General features: G+C 40.2%; 1 protein-coding gene across 2 annotated transcripts in view; it reads left to right on the top strand.

The window, feature by feature from the left end:
* The window catches only part of LOC114438964 (kazrin-like), an 80371-nt gene that overhangs the window by 35972 nt on the left and 21148 nt on the right, over positions 1-23251 (top strand). For both annotated transcript variants that reach the window (XM_028410638.1, XM_028410637.1), the window contains exon 2: positions 10123-10230. In XM_028410638.1, the coding sequence (XP_028266439.1) occupies positions 10123-10230 (108 nt within the window). The remainder of the gene's footprint in view (positions 1-10122; positions 10231-23251) is intronic.

The raw sequence follows: 23251 nt of genomic DNA, 5'->3' as shown, positions 1-23251 counted from the left end.
GCCTGAATGGACAGAATCTCCCGTGTTGCCTTTCATGGCCTTAATTGGCAAGAAAAAGCCAGTTCACCAGTGCATTCCACTGTTATGTGTATTGACAAAGTGCATCACTCAAATTTGCCCAAATCCCAGTTGATCCTTTTTTTTTATTATGAGCAAAGTCTTTTTCTTCTCTGAGCTGTTTATTCCCTCAGTTTTTCCACAATTTTTCATCAATACTTAACAGCTGCAGGGACAGTAGTCTCTCACCTCTGACCTCTGAGGATCAACAGAGCACCAAGCCACAGAAAAGCATTAGTCATAAAATATCCTTATGCAGATTACAAAATTCAGTCAGAAAATTAAAGCCCGTTTAACCAAAAAAAAAACAGCATCAGATTAACACAAATTATTCAAATCCAAACTGTGCATGATGTTTAGTCCAGTAAGAGGCCCTGCTGCGCTCCCAACTTTGAGAAAAATGACACAGGAGACCATTTAATGTCTTCAATATGGCATCAAATCCTTCTGCCAAAGAGAAGAAGGCTTTGCCAACACAGATTTTCTTGGGAATCTGCAGTTTTCACTGCCCCCTCCTGGTGTCCTTCACCTATAGTCGAGTCCACATAAAAAGAGTCAGGGAGGTCAGAAGTCAATAAGCTCACCAGTGTGCTTTTTAGCAGAGCGGGCCGTGTTGAAAAAATCACTACAATTTAAGCAGAAGGAAGACTAAATTTCCAATATTCTCACCTCAACTCACCTAGTGGGAAGTTTACATTTGTACACGCAAACTTGGGCTGGGTGTTGGAAACTGCTGCTAAAGTATGTGTTTTACCTCTGTCTGAACATCTCCTTCAGGAGCTCTTTCAGGGAGAAATCTGTATGAGGTGCTTTTTAGTGGGCCTAATTGGCAAAGACAACTTGATGTTGGTTGGTTAAACTCACAACTCCTTTCTGTTTTATGTGGCAATCAGCTGAAACAAACAAAAACAGCTGAACAAAGGTGGATGTAATCAGAACTGCAGTGTGAAAGGTGAGCTGGCACAGTGAAATTAGTGTAGTACAATCTCTGTGTGAAGGGGGCTTTTTACATATTACTTTATAACATCATTTAGTGAACCCAGTAGATCCTAGACCACAACGTAAACAGGAAGGAAAAATAGTCTGCTTCTGTAGACAATCATACCAGCCTTGAAATACTGTTGAAAAACACTTAAGGATACATTTACCATTTTCAAAAATCCTCCATACCTCCATTACACATGACATTTTTCATGTTCTGTATTACCGCTCTTGTTTTCGCAAATGTTGCAGTCAAATCATAGAGTATGGGCAGTTAATAACCATATTGCATGCTGAAGAGGAACACAGATGTGGTTGTCAGTAGCAACAGTGTCAGGAGGCAAGAAAAAAAATCTCTGGGATCCACAAAATCCAGTATACACCTCCCACAATGTGCTGCCCCACTGCAGATAACTATGAACACTGTGAATAAACTGTGCACATGTTCAAGACTCCATCAATCTGCCAGCAGCTTCTCTCTCTCGTTTATTGGGTTGGTGTTGTTACTATGCCCAGATGGCTGTTAAGTGCCATCACTTTAGATGCTCATTTCATTTCCTAAAAACAGAGGGAGTGTTTAATGTTAAAGGTAAGCATGCTGAAGTGTGTGTGTGCTTGTCTCAATCAATTTTAATTTCCCCCCATTATTTAGTCTCACATTTCAAAAGACTGGAGAGAGCAGGTGAGGGAAATGGAGAAGGAACAGCGAGAGAGAGAGCCTGAGAGTAAAAAAGAAAGGAGGATAAAGGTGGATGAAATCAGTACAGAACGTGAGAGGATGGTGAGACAGACAGGGGATGAGCTGAGACGATCAGGGGTGGGAGCACAGACTGCAAAGGGAGGGGGGGCATGGACAGTGTGGGAGAAATGATCTACAGTCGGCAAATGAAAGCAAAAGTGAGGAACGGAGATGGGTATTTGTCAGGTGTTAGAGAGTTTCAGAATGAGAGGAGAAAGTGGAGCCGAGGAGGGCTGTGTGCAGAGAGCGATGGAAGAGTTATTGCCTTGGATGAGTTTGGGAGAAGAGGGAGGATTTCTGTTATAATGGGAGGCCTGTGTGTGTCTGTAAGTGGAAAGATATTGCAGTGAGGTAAAGTTGCCTTAATAGCTACAGTAAACTTTGTGTCAGCAGACAGACAGACAGACAGACTCACCCACAATCACAAAAACAGACAGACAGACAGATAAGAATGATATGTTGTTAAATGATAGTAACATTGTAATTTAATGAAGTTATTTGTTTCCCCCATTTTTTTTTATAAACACTAATTAATTCCAGTCAGTTGTAATGCTTCTGTCAGGGACATCTAACGTTTCCTTGAAAGAGAACAGATACTTATACTTGACCAGAACTTTTAGTGATAATAAGGAAAGAAAAAGAAAAACACAACATCCTTGTCCAGATGCAATATATTAAATTTCAATAAGATATAAACGCATCATAATTACAGGACTTCCTGGTAAATCACGTGTGTCTGTTCAATTGCTTCACCATCCTCCCCCATCCTCTCCATAATTAGCCTGCACTGCTGAATGATTGAAGAGACTTAGTTAATTTCATCATATATCTCACTGGTTACTGTCCTCCTACTTTATTATGGTGCCTTCTTTTTTTTCCCAGCAGTTCTCACACTCACCTAAAATACCTGCATGCATTCAAATATGTTTTTAACAGCATGTCTACAAGGTGGTTGTGCTTCTTCTCCTATTGCTTTTTTTAGTTGTTATCAGATGTTTTTCACATTAACTTATCTTGATAGGAACTTATTTTTACCTTTTCTGTGTAATATACAGAGAATAGAGAGAGTAGTGTTGGTGTTGGATGACGTACATTCAGCACCCAGTCACCCAGAGCTGTAACTTAGTAAACATTTAGCCTGTCGTCCTCTTCTCTAAAGCTTACCTAACATCAGGTTTGAGACACTCACAGCCTTTTTATCATGTTCTACCTGTTTGTACTCTCTTTTGCAAACAGAACTGTTTTCATGTTTTTGTTCAAAGTGGGAAGGTGTGTTATCTTGGATGCTATGTGTGAGATTTTAATGAGTTTGTTTTTGCTTGTGACAGTTAGTATAGTGAACAAACAGGGGCCGCAGTAGAGAAGAATGGGTTTAATGATACTTTTTTGAAGTAGCAGCAGATGGTGGGGGGGGGGCAGCAGACAGTGATCTTAGTTTACGTATGTCTCTGTTGTGTTTCTGTGTGACGGTGACATGTTCATTGAAGTTTAGCTTATTGTCTATGGTAAGTCACATGGTAACATATATGAAAGTACTGACCTGCCCATCTGGTTGACCATGGATGGTGATCGGATTGTGACCAAGGGGTGTTTTTGTGTATGACCAGCTCATTTGTTTTGTCAATGTCAAGTTGGAGGTAGTCAGAACACCACAGTACAAAATCTGTGATGGAACAGTTGTCTGTGAGTGGTCCTAGTACGGCCGTGTCATCTGCTTATTTGTAGTAAGTGGTGGTGGGTAGTCAACTCATTTGTGTAGAGCAGAGGAAGGGACACCGGTGTTGAATGATGGTTGATGATGTCCCTATTTTCATGGTCTGTAGCCTATTGCTGAGGAAGTTGTGTATCCAGTGAGTGAGGAGAGGGGTGGCATTCAGGTGCTGTAGTTTCTTGATGAGTTGACAGTGCTGGATTGTATTGAATGTATTGATAGCAGGCAGCATTAGAGGGTGTGCACAGAAACATGTCACACTCATGTTATTATTAGTGATGATAACGGTTTTGGCAGATTTTTGTCATGTAAAACTTTTGGATGAACCATTATGTTGTTTTTATGATCCCATGTGATTAAAGAAATAAAAGTGATTCATTACATCCATCACATTGTCCTTGTTTTGTTATTATAAACACATCCCATTTAATGTTGAATATATGCCACCCAGTAGGTCACAGTCATTTTCCTTTTTAAAGTTAGTGTCTGTTACTTTGTACCTTTTGACTGAGCTGTTTCCTGTGATCTGTAATCCTGTGATCCTGTAATCTACATAATGTTGCAATTGTGCTGTAGAGGGAAATGAAAAGAAAAAAAAAAGAAACCTTCAGTAGTAATGCTTCATAATTGGTATTACTCATAACACATTTGTATAGATGATATTTATTAAAATGATTTTGAAGATATTGAGGGGGGCTGAGAAGGATTTATTTTCAATTTACCCTCTAATTGTTTTGTATAATTACATTAGAGGATAATTATTTAAATATCTTCATATTCATTATTAAGACCAAATTTGAATGAGTTTATTAGATATATGTTTTCTACTAGTATATTATATACTATAGTATATATAGTATATAGTATACTATAGTATATATTACTAGTATAATAAAAAAGCTTAAAGTGATATGGTTTAAGTCCTTCACAGTATTTTGCTCACTGACGGTATTTTTCTTTCAGGCTGTTGGAGACCATGTAGAAGTGCCTGTGCATTATTCAGTTATTACTTAAAGCCTGTCAAATAAGATCTAAAGAGAGCATGTTGTCAGAGGATGCACGTTTTATCACCGCTCAGTTTCCTGATAGGAGATGTCAAAGTGCTTTGATTCCAGCAGTGAACATGGTGTAAAAGTGGTGGTCTTGCTCAGGCCATTTTAAAAAGTGTAGTGCTTGCAGGGACCTGCCTCTGCTTTGTGAAGGATCTAAGCAAATGGGACATTTTTCACTCTACAGGCAGAGGTGATGTGTTCATTCCCCTGATGGCTACTGTGAATATGACATTCACGTGCTAACAAAAGCCCACTTCTCCTCGATTTGGTCTCTCAGGCAGCAGCTCATTTTCTCCAGAGTCTTTATACCAACTAATAACACACCCCAGCCTGCACACTTTCTTAAAACGCCTGCGCAGCACATCCAGCAGCCTTTCATTACAATATGAATTGACAACGAGAAATCTTGAGATCTAGAGTGGTTAGTGTGGGCGGCTAAACATTAAGCACTGGCTTCTTATATTCACACATCTGGTCCATTTGTTCCATTTATCTGCAGGATATTTATAGGGTACCCTGAATTGGGGTCTTGAGACAGGTGAAGCAGGGGGAAAGGCTTGTCCTGGCTGGTGGTGATTAATGCATGAATATGCAAGCTTTATCACAAGTCCGGCAGCCCCAGGACCAGAAAATGTCAGTGCAATTAAAGGCGAGTGGCAGATGTAAGAAAAGTGAGGCAGTGTCTATCTGCAGATTGCAGGCTGAGCCGGGGCACGCGGGCAGCTCGGTGAAGGTTCCAGCAGCAGCGTCTATTCATTCCTTAATCACCTCCACTACTCATTAGGGTCTTCTTTTGTTCCAGCCGTCGCCTTTTCCTGCTCTGTGCCAGCAGATAAAATATGACAGACTCACAGGAGAGGGTAGCTTGGGGAACCCCATTAAACAGTGACAGAGAAAGAGCAGAAAATGAGGGGGGAAAGGACAGGTGATGGCGGGGTAGTGGAGTCAGCCAGCTGAAGACATAGAGAGGACTTAAGCTATGAAGGGCAGTGACAGCAGAGTATGAGACAGCGACAGAACTATCCAACCATAAAGACTTGTAATTCCTCTCAATCTTTCCTTCTGGGTTGCTGGGATGTTCAAGGAGAATTTAACTTATTAGAAGTGTGAGCATTCAAATTACCTCTGCAATAATCTCCTCAAGCCTGCGAATGTCTGTGGATGTAGAGTGGCATTTCTAGTACTGTAACCTGCTAGAAGTGGCTGGTTTTATCCAATCATGATTTGCTTATTAAGAGAGCAGGGGAGTCTTCTTCCTGCTGCGAGACCAAAGTCCTCTATAAGATGAGTTCATTATTAAGACGACATGTGTTCCATGGAGGGTATGTTCCCTCTGAGTGGTTAAAGGGGAATATACTTGTGTTTTTTGTGTACAATGACAGATTATCAACGCTGCAGGAAAAAAGTGTCATATTTTATTTCAGGAGCAGCTGTCCCTTTAATACTGGTATGTACTGGGAGAGGATCAGCACTCAGAGTGGCACTCTAAATGCTGCATGAATATTTCCCTCATCTTCATGGATGATCTTTTGACTGAAACACTCAGATCCCCATAAGCAAGTGACTGACTTCTTTCAAAAAGGCACAATAGAGACTTTAGTTTGAACTCGGTGTTCTTCCTGACTCAGTGAGGTAAAGCAGGCTTGTCTGCCTCTGGTTTATTTTGGGAGATGCCACTCTATAGCACGCTCTTTTGTGTTGCATTCCTGCTGAGAGAAAGAACAACAGGGGGTTCTGGTGGGCAATGTCTGAGTCCTCCACACATGTTTTAGTGTGACAAAGTACAGGTTAGCATCGGACGTCCATGAAAATAAGGGTCAATGAAGACACACAGATCTTTTTTTTTCACAGTGCGTTAACCAGGGGGAAAGGCTTGTTTAAAGACATCATGTTCACATTCTTAAAGCCAACAGGCTAAACAAATAAAATGCCTTTATCTTGCAAGTACCAGCTGGCTGATGTTTGTCTTACATCCCTTACAGTCTGCTGTCATCTTACCAGTAATAGTAGTAACAACTCTACTCACTTTTTGCGAGGTTTAATGTACCACTATACCTGACTGTTGTAGGCAAGCAGTTTGTTTTCTTCATCATTCTCCGCACACCTGGCTAAAGGTTTAGAACAACCATCTGACATTTGTTATAATCAAACAGCGTTGTTGCGACTCCGGAGTACAACAGTTGTTTTGAGTCTCTGTGCCAAATCATTATTTGTTTTATCACAGCAGAATTACCTTTTGCCTCAGCACTGTGCTCAGTAATAAAACTGCTTATTGTTGATAAAGTAAACTGAAAGTCATAAATTCTCATCAGCGTTTTAAAAAAAAGAGAAAGAAAGAACAACAGCAACAAAAAAATCTGCTGCCGTGCAGTTCATTTTCTCATGAAACCCTATATTTTACAAGAATATTGCAGTGTGGCTTTGAAAGCTTTCCACAAACTCTAAACATGACTTACCGTAAGAAAAAATGAGGATGTCAGAGCTTGTATGAATGAAATATTTACCTACCCACACTTCTTTTTTCCCCTCAAGGCTCAAAGGAGAAGGAAACTATAGTGTGATTAGATTTAAATGTATTTATGGTTACGCTTTCCCAGAAATCATCACTTTCCAGCAGTGGTGGAGGAAGTACGGAAGCTCGGTACTTAAGTAAAAGTACAATTACTCAGCAAAATATATACTCAAGTAAAAGTAAAAGTGCTACATTAACAATCCTACTTAAGTAAAAGTCTTAAGTACTTACTTTTAAATGTACTTAAAGTATTAAAAGTAAAAGTACTCATGCAACGAATACATATTAAACAAACATTGTAGAAATGTAGTGGAGTAGAAAGTACAGATAATAGCTGCAAAATGTAATGGAGTAAAAGCATAAAGTATGCACTATTTTTTTACTTAAGTAAAGTATAAATACATAAAAAAATTACTTAAGTACAGTAACGAAGTACAAATACTTAGTTACTTTCCACCACTGCTTTCCAGTACACAAATTATAAGATTGCGGCGAAAGCCACAATATCACCAGCTTTGACTCTGCACATCCTCCAGCAACACATCTGCTGCATGAGAGGTGGATAGAATGTTTTACAAGAGACACCTTCTTCTACAGTGACAATGATAAAAAAAAACTGACAAGCTTGTCTAAACGTATTAGTTTTGCTTTAATTAGCATGCTTGCATTGTTATCAGTTCGGCACATCCTCCTGCCTGGCAGATATATCCACACTTGCAGTGAGATGATGTGTTAGCTTACTGTGTCTTTTGTCAAGTAAAATTCCCACTGGCTTGTGAGGGAGGAAATGAGGAAAGATCAGGAGGGAACCTGGAATCAGAGACAGGAAATTATGCTGTTATCTTATGTCCTGAAGAGATCATCCAAAATTTTTACTAGGCTTACAGAGAGCTTCCAAAGTGCAGCATAGCAGGAAGCACAAACAGGTAACGAGGGTAACAAAAGAGATGATATATTAATTGATACAAGTCTTGTGTATTGTGAGCCCCTGCAGTGCAGTGTCTGTTTGACTTTAGTGAATGAGCTTAAGATTGAAAGATCAATATGAGGTTCTCAGATCTCAGTGGACCACATGTTCAGTGAAGGCATTGATTCAGGGCCATGGACAGTAACAACTATCCTTGATAAATCCTGTTGGGAAAAATGACCTTGCCTGGCCGAAGAAATACGAAGAGAGTTAACTATACATTTTGAATATTGTAGGAAAATAAAATCGAAAATGATCCAAACAGGTTTAGTGGTCATTTATTTCATTACATACTCAGTAAATAAAATGTCCTGGTACAGCTGAGCTCACTCTGCAGCATATTCCCAAACAGATCATCAGCCATCATTCTTGGCATTTATTCCACAGTACTCTTTCCCTTTCCTTTAGTTCCTCAATATCGGTGGGAACCTGTCAAATGCACGATGTGGGGAGGATAAAACATTTTCATGAGGCTACCGGGCAACAGCAGCTTGAGCCTGGCAGAGAAGTATGCAGTGTGAATTTTTACATTATTCAGAAAACTGACAACAGTGTTGCTGGAGTCAAAGTCTGCAACATCCTTATGTATTTGCAAGGCAGTAAAGGCAACACTTACACACATTTTACTAACACACTTACGTCTGTAATGACATAATGACAGCACCACCCTTGCAGCTTCAGCTCCTATAGACACAGCCGTGCTAAGTGTACTGTAATTCAACTATTGTAGCATCTTAATAGAGGGGTGGTGGAGGGGATGGCACAGAGAACAGGAAGTTCTTTGTGAAGTTGACAGCTGCAGCATTTTAATTCTTCCCCCTCTTCTCCCTGCCTGTATTTTGTGCATTCGTGATGGGTGTCCTGACTCTTGGATTAAAGGAGACGGATAAGGTTTTAGTGCATGAAAACTGCCATTTTTAATTATTGTCATATTCTACATGTCAATGAAGATGCTCAGTCATCCAGGTCCTTTTCATTCAAAAGGCTGTAGAGTGTTCTTGAAGACGTTTCACTCCTCCTCCAAGCAGCTTCATCAGTTTTCAGATATTTAATAAGGTCTGGCAGCAAGGTTGTTGTAGTTTACCAATCCTCCAACATATTTGAAAGGTCAGAGAATGTATGGAGTTATTGAAGAGTTGTCACATTAGATTTAAGTTCACTTCAGAGTAGTAAAGGGACAGGGAAAGAGAAATAATAATATACTGCATGTTTTATAGTTGTTTACTTATACAAATAATTCTTCTAAAGACTGGGAGAGTGCAGAGTTTGACTGCACATGTTGAAGTCATTTTAGTAAACACTTTTATGTGAGGTGACCTGGAGCAATGCACACAATATGCATTCACTATGTGCCACTGGTGGGAACCAAAAACTATATTAGAAACCACTGAACCTCACCGGAAATCAAATCACACTCTGGCCATAAAAATGCTAATATATATGGGAGTATAGCAGCCGTCTCTCAAAGCAGCATCTGTGTTTGTGCGCATGCATGTGTTTCAGCTCGTATATGCTTTTGCTACGGCTGTGCATTCATGTTCTCCCTGGAGACAGTAGCTGTGTTAATGAATGGAAAGCTATGTGGGGTTAGTGCGGTGTGAGGAGGAGTGAGGAGTAAAAGTTCATTATGTGTGTACTGAGGGGGATTTTTGTGTAGTTGTGTTGTGCTGCATTAATCATTCTAGTTCCTGCACTCATTTAGAAACCCACAATATGTGTTTGTGCACGGAGGGAAACTTTAAATGATGAGCATCTTTTTTTTGTCTCTCTGTTGATATTGCTATTTATAATGACAGATATACAATTTACAGCTTCTGTTCTTTTGCTTTTGCATACTGTTAAACACAGAAATTCTACCAATTTAAATGTATTGTTAAAACATCAATATTTTATATATATGATATCGTTTGATATATATATATATACATATATATACATATATTTGATATATATATACATATATATATATCAGGTGGTATCAAAAATGATATGTTTTGATACCACCTGCATGCTGTGCATTACACTGCTTGTGTTTACTTTGTCCTCGTCTCTTCACATGTTATCTGTCAAGTTAACCGTGGTTGGTATTTGTTCTTCTCCTAGATTCCTCTCCGCACGCACGGCAAAAGCAGCCAGCCACGGACCTCTGCTACAAAACTGAAATCAGCAGCCTCATGGACTTCAACTCTCCGGATGCCTCACTTGATAAAGGTAAAATTTGATTACTTTTGCTGAATCAGAGCAGTTTAAGGGTTTCCTTTCTGTTACACTTCAGATACAGATTCAGATTTCATTTCATTTCATTTCATTCATTCATTAGGTCAAAGCAGTGGTAGCACTTCTAAAACTTCATCAGCTGTCCTAGCATTTGCTGTTAGCATCATCACATGCTACTGAAGCGAGAAACAATTGTTGTGTATTTCTTTAGTGGGTGTAGCATATAATCTTTAAAGACTGTATTTATGTCCACAAGATATCTGACTGTTATCTGACTGTGGGGTCACTCAGGTCTAACATCACATGTGTGTGTTGAATGTTCCAGCACATTATGACATGATCCTCTCAAGGAAGTCTTGCAGAGAGGATCAAATATGCACCAGTACAAAAGTGACTCTAGAATAGCTTTTCAGTAAAAGTTGCCAGCTCCAGTATGGATCCCATCCCCCAGAGGCCCTTCCCTCATTAGGATGTCCTGCTTGGGGTCCATTTAGCTGCCAGTTCTCTCCTATTAGTGTTTGTCAATGCCGTGAAAGTAGTGAGTGCTCAGAAAAACAAGGAAAGTCACTCCTGGTAACTTTTTAATAATAACTTTAATGTGCATAATATCTATATAAGGCAATTTATTGTTTATTTTAATGTGCACATTGTTATAAGTACACACTCTCCTGCAGCATAAAGCAGCTGGTGCATTATGTCTGTACTCATTTTCTGGGTGTGCAGACTCAGGAAAAAATACATACAGTACACACACACACACACACACTCACAACCCCTGCAGTGGCCAAGGCCACGTATATCACTACAAGTTTCATCAGAATGAGAACAGAAGGGCTGTGTTATCAGCAAATTCATCTCAGTTCTGCAGTAAGACAGAGACAGGGAAGGAGAGGTGAAACAAACGTAAGCAGCAAACACTGGATCATTATGGAGACAGGTGCTGCTTCTGCACATTAAGTGGCAATGATGTCACAAGCTGAATAAGCCATGATGTGCACACTGGTTTAAATAGGAAGGTCAATGCAAAGAAGTCAAACCAGACTTCCAGGAAAAAATAGGCTTATAGGAGGGACATAGAGACAGAGAGGGAGAAGAAATATTCAAGAGCACCGTAGAGAGGAGGAGGACAAGAACAAGGTGAAAGATTTCATAAGGACACAGCTTTGCCTGCATATGTATTCTGATTAATGAGAGAAAATCATACAGGGCAGGGGGAGTATAGGGAACAAAAGGACAGTAAAGAAAAGGGAGAATGTGGAACTGTATGTGTGGGTGTGAGTGCTCTCTACTGAGCACTTCCATTTTTTCTCATGTGCTGACACTTTCCAAAACACCTGCCCCCATCGAAGCCCTCCTTTAGCCTCTGGGAGAGTGGCAGTTAAATTGTTTCCAGCAACAATATCCAGGCCTGTCCACTGTAATTTACACACATCAGATGTAGATACTCAGAAATGCTCAGACAGACTTGTTAGAGTTGTTTTTTTTATGTGACTCACATCATATAATTATACCAGAATGCAACAACTGGGCTGCACAACACTGTTATAATGGATATGTAATGGTACCGTATAAAACCACACACAGATTGACATTATCAGCCAGACCTGTCACATGACCACAGAAAAGCATCAGGGAGTGTCATTCCGTTAATTCAGTCTTTGTGTGTCTGTGCCTGTGTGTTTCCATGAAATGCTGCTGAAAAGTTGAACACAGCAGTCTGATTATATTCAGGCTTTGTCACTTTCTCACAGCTTCATTAAAGAGGACTGCTGAAATGTAGAACTCAAAAGGTCATCAAGTCAAAAAGTTGCATTTCCAGATGTCTCGATTAGTCGTGTCAGTGCTGGAAGGCTTTATTTAAGCAGTCTTCAAAGGAAATATTTGTTTTTAAGGATTGTGTGTTGGTACAAGTCTGTGTGCATGTCTGCAACTCACCGCCACTCAGAAGCCGCTTGTGCTGCTGAATAAATTAGCCTTTCAAGCTGTTACTGTACGTTTAACTTCAAATACCACACTGTAGTCTAATTTTAGATCTGGAGATCAGTTACATCACTAACAGTCGACACATTTTACACACACTGCGCGGCTGCATGTGTGTTTGTTCTGGAGCACATTACATTGCTTAAAAGATATCCTATTATATGTGTTTGTATCTATTGACTTCTGTTTTTATTTTCTTTTACAGAAGAAACTAACCTAAAAAATTCAATTTTGAGTTTGGCTTATTGCCAGTAATTGTTTGGGCACAGGGTTTGCTATTTTGGGCTGAAAATGTCAGGAGTTTAAGAGCAAGAGGCAGACAGCATGCAAAGCTTTTTATTATTCACCTATTCATCTTTGTGAACTAAAAGTGACCAAAACACTACAGGTCCAAGCAGAGATGAGTCTTCATCACATGATACCTCGCCCTGAAAAGACAGTCAGACTTGCTGCACCATCTTTGCAGCCCGGAATAAAATGATCATATTTTACAGCACGTTGTGTACATTGTGTTTGGCACTTCTTTTTGTTTGTGTTTATTATTATTAAAAGCCTTACAAGGAATTTCCACTTAACACTTACACCTCATTTGCTCTTGGATCCGTGATGTAGCATGTCTGTGCCAAGGTGATACTAGAGGGGTGTTTTCTATTTCTGAATTCCACCTTGGATTCAGGCTTGACACAAGGCTAACAGCCAACTGGTGCAACCAGTCGCCGGTTGTAATACCTTCTGCCTGCCCTTCAAATGGCCGTTAAAAAGACCCACGGGCAGCTAATCTGGGCTGATGTCTGGCAGCAGCGAATTGGCAGCAGAGGTGTCGCTGGAGAGAGAAGGTGGCTACGGAAGCTTGCACCTGGTGGCTGCTGGTTACATTTCGATGAGGACTAAACATAAGTTGCTGGATATTACACAGCTTATAAAGAAAGAAAAGATTGCTGGTTGTGGCTGCATAAATTGGTCACAAGTTATGATAGAATGAAGAAGAAGAGCAGGCAGTTAAGCTTGAAGATTGATCAATTTTAGACTTACAGCACATCAGCCTTATAAGGTTTCATGCCTTCAGGCCTCTGTTCAAACAAAAGCTTCGAGTTGACATTTTAACTTTGACCCACCCTCCTCATGTATGTGCCTTGCCTGGGGTAAAAAGAGTTAAAAGCTGGGGTGTGTGAAGATGATTATGGGAGGAAAAAAATAACATTGTCTTGAAGGTCATAAATCTGGGACCTTAATATTCTTAGTCTGACATATGCAGATGTTCAAAAATCAAAAGGAATGAGTAGAAATGACTGCACCTATCCAATAAAAATAACCTGTAGTCACAGGTACTGTAACGCACTGAGATGCAGCTCAGGAACTGTTAATATAATCATTTGTCATGATAACATCTGCAGTGGGCAAAGTTAGTGTTTCTGTCTGTAAACAATGAAGCTAACTGGAGCTTACAAAGACATGGAAGGCTATAAAAAGCTATCAAAGCCCTGCTGCCTCCAGTCTCTACTGTCATTAAGAAATTGCAGTTAAGGGGAATTGTGGAAGTTAAGAAGAGTTCTACTGTGGAATAAAACCTCTGCTGGCTGAAAAGCAAAAGAAAACCCTTTACATGCCCGCAAAGAAACAGCAGGAACAACAGCTTTGATGCACAAACAGGGCCTATCAGAAGAAATCCTCAACTGTTATAATATTGAAAGAGCTGCATTTCTTTCTTAACTATTAAAGCAGCAGCAATCCTTTACTAGGTACTTAAGGAAAGTACCTGCTTTGACCTGACTAATTGACGTGTGGGTGGTGCAGCTTAGTTGAAAGTTGAAGCTACAGTGAATAATGCAGCAGCACTCTTCTGTTTTATGTGATTCAAAGAAGATTTATCCTTCAAAATATTTTACAAGGACTCAGAAAGTTGTAACTACTACATATCCACAAGGTCTTCTATTATATATCTGCTGTGGCATAGGTGATAATACATTCCACCATTCTTACTTTGCCTTCTTCACCGTTCACTGCTATTTTTTCTCCTTTAGTTCACACGCTGCGACTTGCAGGCTGATATTTCATACAGGGTTGTTTCAAGGTTTTTGCAGTGCAAGGCTGCACTGTTGAGAAGAGGAGCACAGAAAAAAAGAAAAGAAAAGAAAAGAAGGAATTTATGAGGAGAAAGTGTCCATTAACACGTGCATTGTGTATCGTAACAAAGGCCAGGGAGACTGAAAAGATAAACCACACTCTGTTCACATAAAAGACCTGAAGTGATAAAAAGTTTGATTGCATCCATGCACACATACACACAAGTACTCCTCTTCATTCTATTCTCTCTGTATTTACTACCATCTCTTTCAGTAAAAGGTTGACATATTCTTGGCTGTGTGAGGCGGTGCTGGGTGTTCTTTCAGGTATTGTGTGTCCCTGAGTATAGTAAGAGGAACTGGCTGCTTCGATACATTTTTATTTAAAAAAAAGTTTGTCCCCTGCTGGCATGTGTTTTCTTTTAATGATTTTGCAGTCTAAGCACAGTGCCACAGATAGCTGTTCTGCTGTCTTCCTTCCCTCAGTCCCTGCAGTGTGATTTGATGCTGTCTCAATGTAGTGTAACTAGCCAGGTACAATAATTTAATTAGAAAGCCCAAGAAAGCTGATTAGCTCTGTATCTTTATACCTGTCTAAAACTGAGCTGCAGTTTGACTGCTTCCTGCTTATTATAGCTAGCATGTCCCAAAAAAAGTTTGGAACAAGAATAGAGTATTTAAAATGTTGTGTGTTAACATGATTGTTGTATACAGTAAAAATTAATGTCATAGATTAACCAGGTCATGCTGTGTTTCAGGAACTGCAGTCATGCTCAAGCCCCCAATTTTAACACCATAATTAATTATGTGACATAATAATCTATTGGGTCACATGACAAATTCCACTATTAAATGTTTTCTCACTTAACTTTTCCTCTGGAGTCACGTCTCATCTTTGGATTGGTAATCTTAATCCTAGGCACGGGGAACATGATGTCCTTTATAGCCACTTTCACTACACATTTTCTCTGCACTGACATAAATTATTTGTTACTCTGTCATGAAATGGCGTTGGGACTGTACAAGGAATATAAGTTCCACCAAAAATCAATGACTCGACTCCAATTGTGTCGCACAGTGTAAGCCAGCAGCTTTGCACTGAAATCATCATTTTGTTACACACACATGTTCACAAGACAAATTGCTGCAGTATGATCAGGCCTCACAACAACATATCAAGTGGTGTGTCAGTGCGCTCAGTGTTTTATTCTGATGTGTTTCAGTTGAGCACAGAGGACGAGGCAGCTGAGATGTAGGCCCACAAACACTTCTTCAGCTGCTCTATTGTTGTGTAGAGAGGGATGGTATAAGTACAGTACATTGAATGACTCTCAAATGTCAGTCTGCAGAAGAGCCATCAAGGTGTATGCCATAGATTAATACAGACATCTCAGTCTGTTGTACTAAGATGTATACATGGCTATCCATTCAAACAATTAGAGTAAAAGTCTTCTGACTGTTATGAGCTTCTGTTGTGTTACATGTCAATTTGTACACAACCCCACAGTTAAGTAGTTTGATTGGCCTTTTTAATTCATGGAGCTTGAAATAATTTGGCTTTACCAAAGACCAGTTGGGACCATTAAAACCTCCAGAGTGATGTATGAACCTTTCACTGTGCACTCACACATGAATGTGGAAAATGGTCAGTAGGGATCACCACTCTGAAAAAAAAACACCTTGTTTGGCTGGATTCCCTAAACAACAAAAAAATCCAGCAGTCACACTGAAGTGATCCGGCCATGTGTCTCATACACAACAAGCCTGATAACAGATAACAAGCCAGACTTTCACACAGGGGGCTGAGGCACATCTCTTACTGTCTTTAAACAGCATCCTGGCTCCTCACAAACATCACATTTTATGTGGTACAGTTTGAGTTGGTTAGGTTAAGAAAAAAACAACATGTTTTGGGTTCTAATAGCTTCATTTACAACATAAACAATGTTTTTCACAGTAAAACTGTCCCACCCCTTCACCAAATTAGTAGCTAACATGGTGATGAGTCCCAGTCCAAACGACACTTTTACATGTGCCGTAGTCAGATAGATCTAGGATGGCAACAAATATGTAAATATTAGACTTTTCATTGTGAAGAGCATAGACTGTAACCTTTACAGAAACGTTTGAGTATGGAAGTGTGAGATGGGAATAAAATTTGTGTCATTTCTGTCTGCTCGCTGCGTTATTCCTAATTCTTCCAGGAACAAAGGGGAACTAACTTTAAGATACAATTAATCAGTCTCTGATGAGTCTTTTATTCTGCTGTTTTGTCCTTTTTATGACTAATTCTCTTCGTGCACTTTAATTGTAGGATTTACATTTATGGTCTGAGTCATCACTCTGCTCATTCAAAAAGGTTTTATCTTTGTCCCTGCAGACACATGAATATATCTTAATTATTGTATAAGCTTATCACCTTTCTGTAACATCTTCTGCCCGACTACTGGCACATTATCAATTCTCCATTCACTTGCTTGCCTGAACAACATGTCACTGCTGAGGGTGGCTGAGATTAAAAGACAACAAAACATGCATACACAACTTGTGTAAACAAACAGCACATACCTGTGTCTGTACTGAGACTGAGTTTGTTTGGCTTCCATGCCAACCAGAGACATTAAAAGGATTGAAATTAAAAAAAAATGCAGAAAGCTTTAGAAGATTCCTTTTACAATGAACTGTAAACATATCCAGGATGATTTTAAAGGAACTTGGACTTTAATCCACTAAATGATGACAATATCCTGTGTGTCTCCCATGTTTTTTAGCTCTAAATCCATGCATTATTGCACTGCCTGGGCTCCTACTTTACTTGGTACATAGCCCTTATATGTTACAGTAGAAAAGGAATGCTCAAAAACGTGTCCATCAAACATCAAATCAAATTCAAATTCAAAAAAGTATATAAGTAATAAGTAGCGAGCGTTTCCCGCAGCGGTGTTCATTTTAATGGTGCTAAGGGTTTTCCTAGTTATTTTAAAGGTATTAGCTTACTTAGGCCTCAGAGCCTCAGGCGAGCCAGCAGCTGGCAGACCTGTTGCATTGCAGCCTGCTGATATTAGACTACACACACATCGACACCCACCTGCTTGTAAGCCCACACCTTGGCTTCACTCCTTTCCTCATTGGTGCATGTGTGTGCTCAAAGCTGCCTGTTTGAGTAATGTGGGAAAATCATAGTGACAGCCCCCACTGAGCTCCTCCTCCTCCCTCTTTACCTAGTAAACTATTTGGAGGGGGAGGGGCCAAGTGTACTGTATTATTCAGCTCGCAGGAGTTGCCTTGAACAGGTACAGTCTCAGCGGGAAAGACACAGCGATAGCTCCTGGATGCATTTCCTGGTGCCAGCTGAGCCTGATTTTGGTCGGATTAAAGTGAAAATGGGAATGGTTTGAGTGAGGGCTGCTTCAGAAACAAGGATTTATTTGGGGGGGTGGTTTCTGTCCTTCTATCTGTCCTGGAAGTGTCCAGCACACACTGACAGATCCTGGAATCCTCTGGAAAACACCCCTCAGAGGAGGGGATGAAGTCAGAAGGGGAGCAAGTGAAGTCTGGTGAGTGGAAACAAGTGCAGCAGTCTTTCACTTTCAAAGGTTTCACGGTGAAAGGAGCTTCTTCTTGAAAAGGCTTCTTTTCAGTGTCTGTCTGAACTGAAGCTCCCAGGAGAGGAGATTTGTCTGCTTTTTAACCTGAAAAGCATCATGTTGACATGTTGGCAGGTGTCATATCTTGTAGTGAGTCACCCAGTCCGTCACCTGTTCGAGTGTAGAGCCGTTGGGAGACTTTAACCTGCACTGACCTCAGCTGTTATTGTGTAAACATGGGAACTGACAGTCCACCATTAATGAGCCTTTTTCCTCGACAAAACTGCAAAGAATGGCTGCTTGTAGGAAGATTTAAGTGCAGACAATGACTACATTTGAGAACAGTGCTGTCTCGGGACAGTACTGGTGTTGTTTTCACTCTCCAGTAAAGTTTGTCCCCAAACAGCTGTGTTTTGTGGTCATGTAAAGTCAATATCTTGTGTTTGTAATGTAAACACTGTGGTCTGGGGTGGTCACGCTGCAGTTTTTAATCTGAATGAACATCTTAGATTCACATACCACTTGTTTCGCTGCATTAGCCGGAGTGGTTTCCGACTTTTTAACTGAAAAGCATACATAAGCTTACATAAGCTGAGAAGTGTTGCAATTGTGAGGCGAACTTCAGATATCTGTCTCTGCTGTTTGGCCTCAAAATACCTGCATTCCATGTGTACACTGGTTGTTGACCCTCCTTTCAACCTTGGACTAAAGAAAGCCCTAACACAGAAGTAAAAGTTCATATGATGGCAGACATTTCTCTGTGCTCTCTGCCTGTTCTCTTCTAATCAAATGTGATGTAAACTGGTCATGATGAGTTTTGCAGGTATGTCATGTAAATCTTTTAAGCTTACCTGGAGGTGTGGTCGTGACACTTAGTGTGTTTAAAGCAAAAACACCTGAAGGCTGTGGATGGTGGTCTTTACTTAAACCTTACTATCACAGGTGTGGTTGTGTATTTGTAATTGTGCTCAGTTACTTCCCTCCCTGTCTTACATTTCTCTGACAAGCTCTGTGATTACCACTTAGGTAATTTGTGGTCTGTTGTTGCAAACTCGAATTGGTCAACATTAGTCATGCAGCCATTATTGCTTGTAACCATAGCAACAGATTATATATAATCATAGCTGTTGATGATTTCCAAGCGGAATAACAGAGAAGTGACATTCACTGTGTTTCTGCCAGGACTGCCAGTCAACCACCGTCATCTAATTTATTCCAGATTACACTGCTGCCTTATGTCCCACAGTTGAGACAGAGGAGTGACATGGTGTCATGAGTGGCTTCACCCAGTAGATTAACACCTTATATTAACCACACTGTAAAACAACAGTCCCTACTGGTTACCATCCCACAGAAATTCAGGTCATGGATATGCCTTCAAATGCCTGAATACATGGCAATCACTTCATACATGCATGTACACGTGCCTGCTTGAGTTTCCTGTTGCCGTAGTTTGACAGCATAATTGTGAGAGCAGCTGATTGCAAGCCCTAGTTGTGTAATTGGCCTTTTTCAGCGTGCCGCAGGTGAGTGCAGCTCCTGCAGGCTCCTTCAGGTGCTTGCTGGTTTCTTTAGTTGTGGCAGACACGGATGACAATTTAGAACAAGTTACAGATAATCAGCTGCCTGTCAGAATCAAGTCAGGGATAATGGAAAAGCAACTATAATAATCATGAGCTGCAGTACGACAGCTTTACCACTTTCGGAGAGCGTGAAGTAAATTTCTATTTCAGTGGACTGATTGGGGCCTTTATTGTGTTCCATCTATCCCTCTGTTTGAACACCTCTGTGCCTAATTACATTTACTCTAAAGCAAAAGCAATGATTAATTTTGCTGCTTACTTTGTCACTGTCACAAATCAAATTCATCTCCCTGTTGGGAGCAGACTTCAGACAGTCTCCTTCCCTCTGCAGTTCATCAAATATACATGGGCAAATGACAGAACCTGCTCTTTGTAAGTCACCTAAAAGGTAACTCACATTTGCAGTGACAGTCTTTTCAATCTTGTAGCTTTATTTAATGAAGCTGTCAGCAAAGGCTTGTCTCATTTTGAAAACTGAACAAATGCAACTCTTGTCAACATTTCAGTCCTAGAATCTGACTGAGGATCGTTTTGGCACTTCCATATTCTAACTTCGCTGCCAATTTTCATCCTGGCATAATACAGTCAGGTGATGTTTTGTTTATGTGTGTGGTTAATGTGAAAGATTGCAGGGTTTTATCACAGTAGTTGGGGCCGCCGCATGCAAGTGGCTTTTTATGTGTTTGGAGTTTGATGAAATATCCATGGTGACACAGTGTCTGCTCTCTCATTTGGCCCAAACTATTAATAACAACACTGTTAGCCTATGGCACAGAAGGTCATTCATTCAGCTGTATGCACACACACTTACACACACTCTTCACACCTGCTCTGTCATACAAGCATTGGCACATATCCAGACACCTCTTAGCTACCTGTCTCAGCACATCTGTCCATGCAGTTAACAGAATCTGAATATGTTTCTAGACAGCTCTGGTCACACTTACAGACTTCTTCTCTTCTCCACAGACCTTGTTTATTGCCCTTGTTGCATAAAAAAGTGCTGCATTGTTATCTACTTGGCACCCACTTATGCACAACAAAACCCTGAGAAAAAAAAATTTGTTAATATGTTTGCAATATGCTTAGGCACCCAGGGAAAATTAGGTACACTTAATAGCACAGTGTTAACAACACACACCAGAAAAAGAGCATTAGGGAAAAACTGTGCAAAACTCCTGACACATTGATAGCTAGATGCTGTGCAATGACTAAATGAATGACATGAGTATAATAGCAGCTCAGCTCATCAAGCATAGCCATGGCTGTTATTATTGCATGGCTCAGTGCAACCAATTAGCATTCTCATCATGTCTGGTATGAGCTGACCAGAATAAAACCACAAACAGTATCTAGCAAAAACACCTTCGCAAAGCCCAGTTCATTAGCTCGCCAACTTAGACTGTAGTGTGCTCATAATTAGTTACCCCCCCCCCCCCCAAAAAAAGCAAATAGTGCACATTTTTACAGTTACTCTATCCTACAATTGGCTGTTGTACAGCATTTGTTTTCTTCCTGAATGCCTAATACAAAAAAACAGGAGGCTGAAAATAGCGTGGGGCGGATAGTTGCTAACTTGCACTTTTAGTGAATACCTATGGAAGGGTTGCCATTTTGTTCGGTGCAGTATTTAATGGCTCCATCAATTCCTCCTTCTATCTACCACTTATCTTATTTGCCATCCAAGCCTTCACCCCTTTGTGACCTTACCCCACTTCTCTGGAGACTCTGCTCTTAATCTCCATGACGAAGAATTTGAAAAAGCTTCTAGTGTATCTGTCCATCTGCAGCCTCAGAGGGACAGTAATCTCACTGTTTATGATTTTCACTTCAGACATGGCTGTAGCCTTTAAAACAAATGCATTGTTCTGATGGATTACTGTCAATTCAATGCCAGTACGGACTGTGAAAAAAAGAGGGTCGCTTATGTAATTCTGTGAAAGAGCACCAAACTGAAGCTGGACTTAAATCTCAGTCCATAAGAGAAAAGTCAAAAAAATGCAAATCTGTATTTTTTCCCATGTAACTACAGTGTAGTAGCTGCATGTTTAAGATAATCTGTTGGCATTTATGTGAGAAGTGCATGTTCTTGCCAGTGTTACTGATAATATCCACAGAGATGCTGGTGGAATGTGGCTGAGATTACTGCCTATCTTTCAATCCCATCATTTGTTTTTTTGTTGTTTTTTTTGCTCGCTGTTGAGCTCTGTTCTAACCCCCACTCTCACACTAGTTCACCCCCATTACTCCAAGGACCTGAAGCATGAAATAGGCTTGCCAGCATGTGGATGTCAGATTCTGTGATGTTAAAGCAGAGACCACTTGATCGACACTGGCTGACTAGAAAGGAGGGAGTCATGCAGTGAGTGACGTATCATTTAAATACCTTAAGTGATGAATTTGTTGATGAGTTTGACAGCCTAAGATCCTATGATATAAAGTTAGTGGTTTGTTTAGGTAAAGTATTAAATCATGCAAGATGAAATGTCAACACAAAGTAAAGTTGGTCTTATCCTCACCTATTGTTGGCTGAATGGTCCCATACGTTTGTATACTATGTTGTAAGCTTCAGTGACCTCTTCATACATAATCTTTAAGTCTGAGATCATGAGTTTAAATGAGACTGGCCCATGGAGACTGGAGGTTTACCCTCCATGCATGCATGCTCATCAATAAACAGCAATATATCCCCTGATGTGTTATGATGAAATTCAATATGTCTTCATCATTGTCTCAGTTAAAACAGAATATTAAAGTCTGATTTCGATGATGGAGTGGCCCGAGGCAGGTGTGTTTTTTTTTCCCTTTTTTTCTGTTTTCATCAGCCGTGACCCCGTCATCTCCTCAGGCAACGCAGGAAGATTGTTCTGCTCATGAGAATTGACTAGCTAATCCAGAGCAAAGTACTGCCAGACAGAGCAGACACTGCAGGCAGCCTTCATCAGTCAGAGCTTAGGCGTTACAACCGTCACGAGCAACTGATGAATTTGCTATCAATGGTCCATAAAAATGAGTGTGTGAGAGACAGAGAGACAGACAGGCACTCTTGAGTTTTATTAATGACTCCAGCCGCTCATTTGAGATGAAAGGCTGTATGAAATATATTTGGGGAATCTGCCCTGAATGATGTGTGCCGGATCAGAAGGCAAAGTGTGAACACTATGCTTTCACTCGCATGTGAAAGTGACGCATGTCACCTTTGCTGCCCTTCTGGTTGATTTTGAATGCCTCATTTGCACCTGTGACCATCACTCTCTGTTTAAATAATAAATGACAGGCAACCAGGTGTAATCACATTAAAAGGAACTCATCAGTGTATGTGCAGGGATGACAGAGGTTCCTTACACTTTATATATAGAGGCTGTATTAGCAGTGGGAAATTGTTTGTAATGGTTTGGCACAGATCAGCCACAGTGCAGAGTGTGTTTGTGGACCAGAGTGTTTGCTAATTAAAAGTTTTGTACTCCATCTTTCCTTCATCAGATGATGAGCATTTGATGCATCTGAATCTGGGTTTGTGAGTTTCTTTGCCGGTTCCTTAACTGCTTGCTCTGGGGGTTCAGGCTTTGCAAAACACCTTAGTGAGTGTAAAGCTGTTAATATAATGTTGATTGGATTAACTATATTGACAGATTCTTTTAGAAATGAAAGGTCAGATAATGGGGGTGTTTGTGCACATGGCTGTAACAAGCAAACACTAATCATTACCTCATCATGCATATTTTTTATTTCTTCTGCTAGCATCTAAGTGTGTTGTTGTGTAAGAGAATTTCTTCCCATCAAGTAGTACATTAAATAAATT

Source organism: Parambassis ranga, chromosome 7, assembly GCF_900634625.1.
Source record: "Parambassis ranga chromosome 7, fParRan2.1, whole genome shotgun sequence".
NCBI classification, from domain to species: Eukaryota; Metazoa; Chordata; class Actinopteri; family Ambassidae; genus Parambassis; species Parambassis ranga.
This window is presented reverse-complemented; position numbering and strand designations above follow the sequence as displayed.